The sequence below is a fragment of the Cervus canadensis genome, chromosome 30, assembly GCF_019320065.1.
Source record: "Cervus canadensis isolate Bull #8, Minnesota chromosome 30, ASM1932006v1, whole genome shotgun sequence".
NCBI classification, from domain to species: Eukaryota; Metazoa; Chordata; class Mammalia; order Artiodactyla; family Cervidae; genus Cervus; species Cervus canadensis.
The window spans coordinates 16663158-16678170 of NC_057415.1; the positions used below are offsets into that span (position 1 = coordinate 16663158).

The 15013-nt window shown below is 38.1% G+C and overlaps 1 protein-coding gene across 6 annotated transcripts in view; it reads right to left on the bottom strand.

Moving 5' to 3' along the window:
- The window catches only part of ZNF782 (zinc finger protein 782), a 72816-nt gene that overhangs the window by 35683 nt on the left and 22120 nt on the right, over window positions 1-15013 (bottom strand). For 5 of the 6 annotated variants that reach the window (XM_043453192.1, XM_043453191.1, XM_043453189.1 and 2 more), the window contains one exon: window positions 12958-13084. In XM_043453192.1, coding sequence (XP_043309127.1) covers window positions 12958-13084 — 127 coding nt within the window. Of the gene's footprint in view, window positions 1-12957; window positions 13085-15013 lie in introns of those variants that run through there. The other variant, XM_043453193.1, reaches the window with a different exon arrangement.

The following is a 15013-nucleotide window of genomic DNA, read 5'->3' on the forward strand; positions in this document are numbered from 1 at the left end:
CAGAGAAATGGCTCCAGAAGGAATAAAGAGGCTGAACCAAAGCAGAAATGATGCTCATGTGTGGATGTGTCTGGTGGTGGAAGCAAAGTCCGATGCTGTAAAGAACAATAATGAGTAGCAACCTGGAATGTTAGGTTCATGAATCAAGGTAAAGTGGATGTGGTCACACAGGAGATGGCAACAGTGAACATCAACATTTTAGGAATCACTGAACTAAAATGGACAGGAATGAGAGAATTTAATTCAGGTGACCATTATATCTACTAATGTAGGCAAGAATCCCTTAGAAGGATTGGAGTAGCCCTCATAGTGAACAAGAATTTGACAGAATGATCTCTGTTCATTTCCAACACAAACCATTCAACATCACAGTAATCCAAGTCTATGCTTCAACCACTAATGCCGAAGAAGCTGAAGTCAAATGTTCTATGAAGACCTACAAGACCTTCCAGAACTAACATCCAAAAAAGATATCCTTCTCATCGTAGGGGATTTGAATACAAAAGTAGGAAGTCAAGAGATACCTGGAGTAACAGGCAAGTTTGGCCTTAAGAGTACAAAATGAAGCAAGGCAAAGACAAACAAGAGTTTTGCCAAGAGAACACACTGATCATAGCAAACACCCTCTTCCAACAAACAAGAGATGACTCTACACATGGACATCACTGGATGGTCAATACTGAAATCAGATTGATTATACTCCTTGCAGCCAAAGATAGAGAAGCTCTACACAGTCAGCAAAAACAAGACCTGGAGCTGACTGTGGCTCAGGTCATGAGCTCCTTATTGCCAAATTCAGACTTAAAGAAAGTAGGGAAAACCATGAGACCATTCAGGTATGATCTAAATCAAGTCTGTTACGATTATGTCACACTGGAAGTGACAAATAGGTTAGACAATGGATTAGATCTGATAGACAAAGTCCCTGAGGAACTATGGGTGGAGGTTTGTAATTAGATCTACTAGACAAAGTGCCTGAGGAACTATGAATGGAGGTTCTCAATAAGGCATAGAAGGCAATGACCAAAACCATCCCAAAGAAAAGAAATGCAAGAAGGCAAAATGGTTGTCTGAGGAGGCCTTACAAAAAGCTGAGAAAAGAAAAGAAGTAAAAGGCAAAGGAGAAAGGGAAAGATATACCCAAGTGAATGTAGATTCCAAAGAATAGGAAGGAGAGATACAAAAGAATAGAATGGGAAAGACGAGAGATCTCTTTAAGAAAATTAGATACCAAAGGAACATTTCATGCAAAGATGGGCATAATAAAGGACAGAAACAGCAAGGACCTAACAGAAGCAGAAGAGATTAAGAGGTGGCAAGAATACACAGAAGAAAACTACTAGAGCTTACATATAAACTCAATAAAGTTGCAGGATACAAGATTAATACACAGAAATCTATGAATCTCTATACACTAGCAAGGAAAGATCAGAAGAGGAAATTAAGGAAACAATCCTTTTAACACTGCGTCAAAAAGAATAAAGTACCTAGCAATAAAACTACCTCAGGAGGCAAAAGACCTGTATTCTGATAACTGTTGATACAAGATGCTGATGAAAGAAAGAGAAGATGACATAAACAAATGGAAAGATATATCATGTTCTTGGATTGAAAGAATCAGTATTTTCAAAATGATCATATTGCCAAAGGCAATCTACAGATTCAATGCAATTTGTATCAAATTACTAATGGCTTTTTTCACATAACTAGAACCCAGTCTTTTTTATTTGAATGGGAACACAAAAGATCCTGAAACTTGACAAAGCAATCTTGAGAAAGAAAATCAGAGCTGGGGGAATCAGGGCCCCTGACTTCAGACCTGACTACAAAGCTGCAGTCATTAAAGCAGCATGGTGCTGGCACAAAAACACACAGAGATCAATGGAAGAGGATAGAAACCCAGACATAAACCCACACACTTATGGTCACTTAATCTATGACAAAGGGGGCAAGACTATACAATGGAGAAAACAGTCTCTTCCCCAACAAATGGTACTGGGAAAACTGAACAACTACATGAAAACAATGAAATTATGGACATTCTCTAACTCAATAAACTCAATAAAAATAAACTCAAAATGGATTAAAGACCTAAGTGTAAGACTGGGTACTATAAAAATCCTAGAGGAAAATACAGGCAGAACACTCTTTGACATAAATTGCAGCAATATTTTTTTGGATCTGTCTCCTACAGTAATGGAAATAAAAACAAAAATAAACAAATGGGGCCTAACGACACTTTTGCTTTTGCACAGCAAAGGAAACCATAATAAAAATGAAAGACAACCTACAAACTGGGAGAAAATATCTGCAAATGATGCTACCAACAAGGAGTTAATTTCCAAAACACATAACAGTTCATGAAACTCAGTAACAAAAGAAACCAAGCAACTCAATCAAAAAACAGGCAGACCTAAATGGACATTTCTCCAAAGAAGATGTACAGATGGCTAACAAGCATATGAAAAGATGCTGAATATCACTGATTATCAGAGAAATGCAAATCAAAAGTACAATGAGGTTATTACCTCACACTAGTCAGGATGGCCATCATCAAAACATCTATCAGTACCAAATGCTAGAGAAGCTGCTGGAGAAAAAAATCCTCCCACACTGCTGGTGGGAATGTAAATTGGTGTAGCCACTATGGAGTACAATATGGAGGTTCCTTAAAAAACTAAAAATGATAGGGCTATCACATGACCCATGGAAGCACATTCTAGGCATGTGCTCAGTCGCTAAGTTGTAACCCCATGGACTGTAGCCTTGCCAGGCTCCTCTGTCCACAGGATTCTCTAGGCAAGAATACTGGAGTGGGCTGCCACTTCCTTCTCCAAATCCTAGGCATATATTTGGTGAAAACCATGCTTTGAAGATACATATACTCCAATGTTACCACACCTCTATTTAAGATAGCTAGGACATGGAAGCAACCTAATGTCCATACACAGATGAGTGGATAAATAAGTTGTGGTAAGATAGATACATATAATCTCATACACAGAATGAAATATTATTCAGCCATAAGAAGAATAAAATCATGCCTTTTGCAGATACATGGTTGACCTATAAATTATCATGCTAAGTGAAGTAAACCAGATAGAAAAAGAAAAATATCATGAAATATGCTTTTGTGCAGAATAAAAAGAAAAAGATACAAATGAACTTAATTCAAAATAGAAACAGACTCAAACACAGAAAATAAACTTATGGTTACCAGAGGGGAAAGGAGAAGAAAGGGATACATTAGGAGTTTGGGATTAACCTATAAACACCGCTATGTATTGGGGTGGCTAAGAAGTTCCTTTGATTTAAAAAAGAAGACACATTTTCCATTTTCACCAAGAATTTTTTTGTGCCATGAATTCACTGTTTTGTTCCATTACCTTCTGCCATTTTTCAGGCAACTTCATAATTCCATTTCCCCAAAACTTTTTATCTTTTTGAGCAAAGAATTGTTCCAGGTTCCTTTTACAGTCTTCCAGGGAGTTGAAATTTCTTCCATTACGAGAATTTTGTAAAGACGAAAATAAAAGGAAATCTGAAGGTACAATGGCTGGTGAATATGGTGGGTGAATCAGAACTTCCAGCCAAAGTGTAACCGTTTTTGCCTAGTCATCAAAGAAATATGTGGTCTTACATTATCTGATAGAGACTAGGCATTTTCTGTTGACTAATTCTGGACACTCTTCATCAAGTGCTGCTGTCAGTTGGTCTAACGAGGAGCAATACTTGTTGGAATTTAATTGTTTGGTTCACCAGAAGGAGCTCATAACAGAGGATTCCCTTACAGTACCACCATATACACAACACCATCTTCCTTAGAAGAAGATACCTTTGGTGTGATTGGTGGTGGTTCATTTCACTTGCCCCCACAGTCTCTTCCATTCCACATTATTGTACAGTATCTACTTTTCAACACCCATCACAATTTGTTTTAAAAATGGAACATTTTTATTACGTTTCAGTAGAGAAACACATGTGAAATATGGTCAAGAAGGTTTTTTCACTTAGCCTAGGTGGAACCTAAACATCAAGGTGATTAACATAACCAAGCTGGTGCAAATGACTTTCAAATCTTTATTTGAATATTTTGAGTATGCCAGCTATCTCCTGCATGGTATAACATTGATTCTTCTCAATTATGTCTCTATTCGATCATTATCAACTTCAACTGGTCTACCTGACCATGGAGAACCGTCCAGCAAGAAATCTCCAGCACGAAACTTCACAAACCACTTTTGTCATGTTTGATCAGTCACAATACCTTCTCCATACACTGCACAAATCTATTTTTGTGTTTTAGTTACATTTTTACCTTTGTTGAAATAATAAGGCATAATATGTCAAAACTGTTGCTTTTTTCTTCCATCTTCAATATTAAAATGGCTACACAAAAATTCACCAATTTTGGTAAGTTTTTTTTAAAATAGATGCTGGTATGACAGCTGTCACAATAAAATTTAACAAACTGGTTTAGAACGACATTAAAGACAACTAAAGCACTCCTAGAGCCATCTTATGGGAAAAAACCAAATGAACCTTTTGGCCAACCCAATATAAAACAGATAACGATTGGAGGAGCCAAGATGGCGGAGGAATAGGACCGGGAGACCACTTTCTCTCCTACAAATTCATCAAAAGAATAACTGAACGCAGAGCAAACTTCACAAAACAACTTCTGATCACTAGCTGAGGTCATCAGGCGCCCAGAAAAGCAACCCATTGTCTTTGAAAGGAGGTAGGACAAAATATAAAAGATAAAAAGAGAGACAAAAGAGCTAAGGACGGAGATCCATCCTGGGAAGGGAGTCTTAATAGAGGAAGTTTCCAAACACCAGGAAACCTTCACACTGGCGGGTCTGGGGGAAGTTTTTGAATCTCGGAGGGCAACCTGACTGGGAGGGGAACAATAAATAAAAGCCACAGATTACGTGCCTAAAAGCAACTCCCAGCAGAAGAGTACCCCAGACACCCGCATCCGCCACCAGCAAGTGGGGGCAGAACGGAGAGGAGCGGGTGGCATTGCTTAGGGTAAGGACCGGGCCTGAGTGCCCTGAGGACAATCAGAGGGAGCTTTTGTGAGTTACCAACTTAAACTGTGGGATAGCAAAAGAGAGAGAGAAAATTAACCGGCCCGAACACACTGCCGGCCCTTCGCAGAACAAAGGGACCGAGCAAGTCCAGAGAAGAGCTCGCAGGCTGCGGACTGGCCCAGCCCCCGCCGGAGGCTGGAGGCAGGGGGGAGGGGAAAGGGGCAGGTTCGGCCCCAAGGACCTACCACACTGCAAACAGGCCTCCAGTTTCCAATCAAAGACCTCCTGAGATTCTGGATGGTCGACATCCGCCGAGGGTCGTGGTGAGACACAGGGAGCAGGCATCCCACCGGCGCGGGCAGGGACTGGGGCTGGGGACGCGGAGGGCAGAAGGCGCGCCACACCTGGGGAGAGTGCGCCCGTCAAGCCCCTGGCTGCCTGAGCCGCTCTGACGGGGAAGGCACAAAAAGCAGGAGCAGCTTTTTGTTCCGTGCTTTTGTGGAACACCCGAGGGCTGGAACCTCGCGCAGCGCGGGGCGCGCTCCATATAGAACAGCCGGGAGCCTGAGCAGCGCAGACGGAGAAAGCAGCATCAGCCCCTCCCGGCAGCATCAGCCCGTCTCCGCGGCGCCAGCCCGTCTCCGCGGCGCCAGCCCCTCCCCGCGGCGCCAGCCCCTCCCCGCGGCGCCAGCCCCTCCCCGCGGCGCCAGCCCCTCCCCGCAGAGCGACAGAACTAGCTACCTGAATAAGAGTCCACCTCCGCCAGCCTGTGTCAGGGCAGAAATGAGGAACTGAAGAGACCGGCAAACAGAAGCCATATAAACAAAGGGAACCGCTTCAGAAGGGACCGATGCAACAGATTAAAATCCCTATAGATAACACCGACTACAGCGGAAGGGGCCTGTAGATATCGAGAAGTGTAAGCTGGAACGAGGAGCTATCTGAAACTGAACCGAACCCATACTGACCGCAACAGCTCCAGAGAAATTCCTAGATATATTTTTACTTTTTTTTTTTCTTTTTTTTAAGTTAAAAAAAATTTTTTTTTCTTTCTTATTTTTTCTCTTTTATTTTCTTTTAAAATTCCCTATTACTCCCCCATTACTCCTTAACTTCCATTTTCATAGATTTTTACGATTTTTTTAATTAGGAAAATTTTTTTTCTTTTTTTTCTTTTCTTTCCTTTTTCTCTTCTATTTTCTATTTTTCTTTTTCTCTTATTTCCTTTTAAAGTCCTCTATTACTCCTCTACTACTCCTTAATTTTCATTTTCATTACACTATAACCTTACAAAAAAAAAGAGAGAGAAGCCCTATTTTTAAACCAAACTTCATATATATTTCTAAAATTTTTTTGTGTGTTTTTGTTTTTAATATAGTATTTTTAAGAGTCTAACCTCTACTCTAGATTTTTAATCTTTGTTTTTCAGTATATGATATAAATTGTGGACATTTAAGAATCCAATATTTAGTTCCCATTTTTATTCAGGAGTGTGTTGATTATTCTCTCCCAATCTTGACTCTCCGTTTTCTACCTCAGAACACCTCTATTTCCTCCTTTCCCCTTCTCTTCCAAATCCAATTCTGTGAATCTTTGTGGGTGTCTGGGCTACAGAGAACACTCTGGGAACAGACAACTGCGTAGATCTGTCTCTCTCCTCTTGAGTCCCCCTTTTTCTCCTCCTGCTCATCTCTATCTCCCTCCTCCCTCTCCTCTTCTTCATGTAACTCTGTGAACCTCTCTGGGTGTCCCTCACGGTGGAGAATCTTTTCGCCATTAACCTAGAAGTTTTATTATCAGTGCTGCATAGTTGAAGAAGTCGAGACTACTGGAAGAATAAAACTGAAATCCAGAGGCAGGAGACTTAAGCCCAAAACCTGAGAACACCAGAAAACTCCTGACGACATGGAACTTTAAGTAATAAGAGACCGTCCAAAAGCCTCCATACCTACACTGAAACCAGCCACCACCCAAGAGCCAATAAGTTTTAGAGCAAGACATACCACGCAAATTCTCCAGCAACGCAGGAACATAGCCCTGAACGTCAACATACAGGCTGCCCAAGGTCACACCTAACACATAGACCCATCTCAAAACTCATTACTTGCACTCCAGAGAGAAGAAATCAAGTTCCACGCACCAGAACACCGACGCAAGCTTCCCTAACCAGGAAACCTTGACAAGCCAATCATCCAACCCCAGTCACTGGGTAAAACCTCCACAATGAAAAGGAACCACAGACATCCAGAATACAGAAAGCCCACTCCAGACACAGCAATCTAAACAAGATGAAAAGGCAGAAAAATACCCAACAGGTAAAGGAACATGAAAAATGCCCACCAAGTCAAACAAAAGAGGAGGAGATAGGGAATCTACCTGAAAAAGAATTTAGAATAATGATAATAAAAATGATTCAAAATATTGAAAACAAAATGGAGTTACAGATGAATAGCCTGGAGACAAAGATTGAAAAGATGCAAGAAATGTTTAATAAAGACCTAGAAGAAATAAAAAAGAGTCAATTAAAAATGAATAATGCAATAAATGAGATAAAAAACACTCTGGAGGGAACCAAGAGTAGAATAACCGAGGCAGAAGATAGTATAAGTGAGGTAGAAGATAAAATGGTGGAAATAAATGAAGCAGAGAGGAAAAAAGAAAAAAGAATCAAAAGAAATGAGGACAACCTCAGGGACCTCTGGGACAATGTGAAATGCCCCAACATTCCAATCATAGGAGTCCCAGAAGAAGAAGACAAAAAGAAAGGCCATGAGAAAATACTCAAGGAGATAATAGCTGAAAAGTTCCCTAAAATGGGGAAGGAAATAGCCACCCAAGTCCAAGAAACCCAGAGAGTCCCAAACAGGATAAACCCAAGGCGAAACACCCCAAGACACACATTAATCAAATTAACAAAGATCAAACACAAAGAACAAATATTAAAAGCAGCAAGGGAGAAACAACAAATAACAACAAAGGGATTCCCATAAGGATAACTGCTGATCTATCAATAGAAGCCCTCCAGGCCAGAAGGGAATGGCAGGACGTACTGAAAGTAATGAAAGAGAATAACCTACAACCTAGATTACTGTACCCAGCAAGGATCTCATTCAGATATGAAGGAGAATTCAAAAGCTTTACAGACAAGCAAAAGCTGAGAGAATTCAGCACCACCAAACCAGCTCTTCAACAAATGCTAAAGGATCTTCTCTAGATAGGAAATGCAGAAAGGTTGTATAAACGTGAACCCAAAACAACAAAGTAAATGGCAATGGGACCACACCTATCAATAATTACCTTAGATGTAAATGGGTTGAATGCTCCAACCAAAAGACAAAGATTGGCTGAATGGATACAAAAACAAGACCCCTATATATGTCTACAAGAGACCCACCTCAAAACAAGAGACACATACAGACTGAAAGTGAAGGGCTGGAAAAAAATATTTCATGCAAACGGAGACCAAAAGAAAGCAGGAGTCGCAATACTCATATCAGATAAAATAGACTTTCGAATAAAGGATGTGAAAAGAGACAAAGAAGGACACTACAAAATGATCAAAGGATCAATCCAAGAAGATATAACAATTATAAATATATATGCACCCAACATAGGAGCACCGCAATATGTATGGCAAACGCTAACGAGTATGAAAGAGGAAATTAATAGTAACACAATAATAGTGGGAGACTTTAATACCCCACTCACAACTATGGATAGATCAACTAAACAGAAAATTAACAAGGAAACACAAACCTTAAATGACACAATGGACCAGCTTAGACCTAATTGATATCTATAGGACATTTCACCCCAAAACAATCAACTTCACCTTTTTCTCAAGTGCACACGGAACCTTCTCTAGAATAGATCACATCCTGGGCCATAAATCTGGTCTTGGAAGATTCAAAAAAATTGAAATCATTCCAGTCATCTTTTCTGACCACAGTGCAGTAAGATTAGATCTCAATTACAGGAAAAAAAACTGTTAAAAATTCAAACATGTGGAGGCTAAATAACACGCTTCTGAATAACCAACAAATCATAGAAGAAATCAAAAAAGAAATCAAAATATGCATAGAAATGAATGAAAATGAAAACACAACAACCCAAAACCTATGGGACACTGTAAAAGCAGTGCTAAGGGGAAGATTCATAGCATTACAGGCTTACATCAAGAAACAAGAAAAAAGCCAAATAAATAACCTAACTCTACATCTAAAGCAATTAGAGAAGGAAGAAATGAAGAACCCCAGGGTTAGTAGAAGGAAAGAAATCTTAAAAATTAGGGCAGAAATAAATGCAAAAGAAACTAAAGAGACCATAGCAAAAATCAACAAAGCTAAAAGCTGGTTTTTTGAAAAAATAAACAAAATTGACAAACCATTAGCAAGACTCATTAAGAAACAAAGAGAGAAGAACCAAATTAACAAAATTAGAAATGAAAATGGAGAGATCACAACAGACAACACTGAAATACAAAGGATCATAAGAGACTACTACCAGCAGCTCTATGCCAATAAAATGGACAACTTGGATGAAATGGACAAATTCTTAGAAAAGTATAACTTTCCAAAACTGAACCAGGAAGAAATAGAAGATCTTAACAGACCCATCACAGGCAAGGAAATCGAAACTGTAATCAAAAATCTTCCAGCAAACAAAAGCCCAGGACCAGATGGCTTCACAGCTGAATTCTACCAAAAATTTAGAGAAGAGCTAACACCTATCTTACTCAAACTCTTCCAGAAAATTGCAGAAGAAGGTAAACTTCCAAACTCATTCTATGAGGCCACCATCACCCTAATTCCAAAACCAGACAAAGATGCCACAAAAAAAGAAAACTACAGGCCAATATCACTGATGAACATAGATGCAAAAATCCTTAACAAAATTCTAGCAAACAGAATCCAACAACATATTAAAAAAATCATACACCATGACCAAGTGGGCTTTATCCCAGGAATGCAAGGATTCTTTAATATCCGCAAATCAATCAATGTAATACACCACATTAACAAATTGAAAGATAAAAACCATATGATTATCTCAATAGATGCAGAGAAAGCCTTTGACAAAATTCAACACTCATTTATGATTAAAACTCTCCAAAAAGCAGGAATAGAAGGAACATACCTCAACATAATAAAAGCTATATATGACAAACCCACAGCAAGCATCACCCTCAATGGTGAAAAATTGAAAGCATTTCCCCTGAAATCAGGAACAAGACAAGGGTGCCCACTCTCACCACTACTATTCAACATAGTGTTGGAAGTTTTGGCCACAGCAATCAGAGCAGAAAAAGAAGTAAAAGGAATCCAGATAGGAAAAGAAGAAGTGAAACTCTCACTGTTTGCAGATGACATGATCCTCTACATAGAAAACCCTAAAGACTCTACCAGAAAATTACTAGAGCTAATCAATGAATATAGTAAAGTTGCAGGATATAAAATTAACACACAGAAATCCCTTGCATTCCTATACACTAACAATGAGAAAACAGAAAGAGAAATTAAGGAAACAATACCATTCACCATTGCAACAAAAAGAATAAAATACTTAGGAGTATATCTACCTAAAGAAACAAAAGACCTATACATAGAAAACTATAAAACACTGATGAAAGAAATCAAAGAGGACACAAACAGATGGAGAAACATACCGTGTTCATGGATTGGAAGAATCAATATTGTCAAAATGGCTATTCTACCCAAAGCAATCTATAGATTCAATGCAATCCCTATCAAGCTACCAACGGTATTTTTCACAGAACTAGACCAAAGAATTTCACAATTTGTATGGAAATACAAAAAACCTCGAATAGCCAAAATAATCTTGAGAAAGAAGAATGGAACTGGAGGAATCAACCTGCCTGACTTCAGACTCTACTACAAAGCCACAGTCATCAAGACAGTATGGTACTGGCACAAAGACAGAAATATAGATCAATGGAACAGAATAGAAAGCCCAGAGATAAATCCACGAACCTATGGACACCTTATCTTTGACAAAGGAGGCAAGGATATACAATGGAAAAAAGACAACCTCTTTAACAAGTGGTGCTGGGAAAACTGGTCAACCACTTGTAAAAGAATGAAACTAGAACACTTTCTAACACCATACACAAAAATAAACTCAAAATGGATTAAAGATCTAAATGTAAGACCAGAAACTACAAAACTCCTAGAGGAGAACATAGGCAAAACACTCTCTGACATAAATCACAGCAGGATCCTCTATGACCCACCTCCCAGAATATTGGAAATAAAAGCAAAAATAAAAGCAAAAAAAAAAAAAGGGTGAAACAGATCACCAGCTCAGGTGGGATGCATGAGACAAGTGCTCGGGCCTGGTGCACTGGGAAGACTCAGAGGAATCGGGTGGAGAGGGAGGTGGGAGGGGGGATTGGGATGGGGAATACAGGTAACTCCATGGCTGATTCATGTCAATGTATGACAAAACCCACTGAAATGTTGTGAAGTAATTAGCCTCCAACTAATAAAAATAAATGAAAAAAAAAAAAAAACAGATAACAACAAGGATGTACTCTGTAGCACGGAGAACTACACTCAGTATTTTGTAATAACCTATCAGGGAAAAGAATCTGGAAAAGAATATATAACTGAATCACTCTGCTGTACACCTGAAACCAACATGATATTATAAATCAACCACGCTTCAATAAAAAATTATAAAGTAAAAAAATGATACAGAGCTATTCACATTCCTTATACCAATGCCTATTTCCTTGTGTTAAGACTATACTATAGTTATGTAAGATATAACTATTAGGGGAAACATGAAGAATGTAATTGTTCTAAATCCCTGAATCTTAATCATGTCATACAAAAATTTTTTAAGTATATATACAAACCAAAACCATCTGTAAACATTTTCTTCTAAAAATACAAGCCAGACCTGGAGAAGAAACATTTTCAAAACATGTATCTGGTAAGATCTGATCTCCTTCTACTCAACAATAAGACCCAAACTAAAAACCAAAATGAAAAAAATGGGCAAAAAATTTGATGAAACACTTCATTAAAGGAGATTATGAATGGTTAAAAAGCACATGAAAAGAAGTTCAACATTGTTAATTACCAGAGAAATGCAAATTAAAATCCAATAAGATGCAACTAGACATCAACTACAATGGTTGAAAATAGTAAGACTTAACAAACCAAATGCTGGTAACCAAACAGCAACGAGAACTCTTAGGCATTGCTTACAGGCATGAAAAACAGCAGACTCCATGGGGAAACATCTGGAACTTTCTGAATAAGTTACATACAAACTTACCAGAAGACTAGTAAGCCCACTCCTAGGTATTTACATAAGAAATGAAAACATATTGACACAAAGACTTATATGTGAATGTTAACAGAAGCTTTATTCATAACAGCTCCAAACTGGAAAAACACCCATGTATCCATGAGCTGAAAGAATAACAAACTGTGGTATATGCACACAAAAGAATTCTACTCAGGATAAAAAGAATAAATTGGGGACCCACACACAGGAGTCTCAAAAGCATCATGCTAAATGTGGAAGTCAGACACAAGATACTATATATAAATTCATTTATATAAGATTCAAAACAAGGAAAAAGCATTGAAATAGAAAATAGATCAGTGATTGCCTGGCATCTAAGAAGAGGTATGAGAGGAAGGGACTCACTGCAAAGGGGTACAAGGAATTTTGGGGGGATGATGAAAATATTCCAAACCATGACTCTGATGATGGTAATCTACTGCATAACTTTTTTTTTTTGCATAACTTTTTAAACTTATTGATTTGTACAATGAAGTGCTGAATTTTATTTTTCATTTAATATTCCTCTATAAAAGTGGTTAATATTTTTAAAAAGAATAAACTGAATCTGCATTCTTGAGGAGGTTGCATGGGAAGGTCTGCTCACCCACTGAGACGAGGTGGCTGTAGATCTCCAGCATCACATCTCTGTACAGCGTCCTCTGAGCAGAGTCCATCTGATGCCACTCTTCCCGGGTGAATTCCACGGTCACATCCTTGAATGACACTGACGCCTGTAACGACATATTTCTACTCAATCTGAGGGTTCAGAATGTGGATGTGGAAAATATTTTTGAAAACTAACTCTTACTATGTTTTCTGTTTATGTTTTAATTATTATTTTATATTGGTCTCTAGGTGATTTACAATATTCTCTAAGTTTCAAGTGTACAGCAAAGAGATTTATATATATATGTATATATATATTTCTTTTTCAAATTCCTTTCTCATTTAGGTTATGACAGAATACTGAGCAGAGTTCCTTGTGCTATACAGTAGGTCTTTGTTTATTATCATTTTAAATATAGCAGTGTGTATATGTCAATTCCAAACTCCCAATTTATCCCTCCCTCCCCACCTTTCCATCCATGATGCTGCAAATGGCATTATTTCATTTTTTAATGGCTGAGTAACATTCCATTGCATATATGCCCCACACCTATATAGATTCTTTGATTTAGGCTGCTTCCAGGCTGTGGCTACTGTAAATAGCACTGCAGTGAACACTGGGGTGAGTGTATACTTTCAAACCATGGTTTTCTCCTAACATATGTTTAACTGTTGAGTTTAAAACAAAATGCTATAAAAGATGAGCAACTCTGCCTTTGCTCTAGAACAGGGTTTCTTCAATTTGTCACTACTGACACTCTGGACCAGATAAAGCTATTTCTGTAGAAGACTGTCCTGTGTATTCCAGGATGTTTACCAGTATCCCTACTTCTACTAATCAGGTATCAATAGCATCAATTAAAAATATCTTCCAATACTTGCAAATGTCTCCTAGGAAGAAAAATCTCTCCTCATTAGGAACTACCACTCTATATGAATAGTGGACAATATCTTCAGCAACAAAACAAACTACCCAGTTTTAGGGATGATCTATCCTAAGGCAAAGCAACAGAGATAAAGAATGGGAATTAATCCTTAGAGGAAAAAAATCTGGTCACTATGTTTTTTTGTATAGCTATACAAAGAAATACTCTGCAACCAACTGATAGATGCTGATGCCATACACAGAGACTGGAAAAATAAATAAGAATCAGAGGTTGGGTCACAGAGAGTAGATGTTCAATTGTACTCAAAAAACCTGCAGAATTTACAAATGGAATTATTTCATCATTGGCTGCATGATCCTGGAATGGAGAAGGGAGGTCTAAAATGAAAAAAAGGATTTAGGAGACATTAGTCCTTAAGATGGTAATTGAAGTCATTAGAGAAAAAGGGCTGGTTCAGAAAGGATATAGAAATTTTAGGAAAGAAAACAACCAAGGAATAAATTCAAGAGAATAGCAAAATTTAAAAGTAAGGTATAAAGATAAGCCAGGAAGGCTGAGAAATAAATTCTCAGTGGTGAAAAGAGAAAACAAAAATATTAAAGAGTACTGAAAACTAAAAGTAGAGAGAATTACAACCAAAAATTGTTTCTCTAGTCTTAAGGGAATAGACTAAACACATATACTTATATCTCCTGTCTCCAAAAACACATTCAGGTACAATACAAAGCTTTTAAAGTAATAAAAATATGACAAAAGAGGAATGCAGAAAAACATCGCAGCACAAGGCCTGAATTTTGAAAAAATTCTGGAAGATAGAGGGTAAGGTAATACTAGATAAAAAAAATTACAACACTATTGCCCACAGTCTAATGTAAATGTAGAAGTGGGCAAAAGGAGCAGTGCCCTAGTGAGAGCCCAGACAGATGTCTAAGCTTGAACTAGAGAAAGTGGATAGCAGGAGGAACGATAAACAGAATCACTTTCCTATTTGAATACAGATAACATCATTTAATGAGTGAGAAAAGGCTGGATACAAATGTCATTTGGATAAACAGATGGCCATCTGGAAAAGAGAGGTCTATATATCGCACCACAGAACAGGGAAAATTAAAATATATTCAAGATTTAAATGTAAAAAAATAAACCACATTCTAAAAGACTACACAG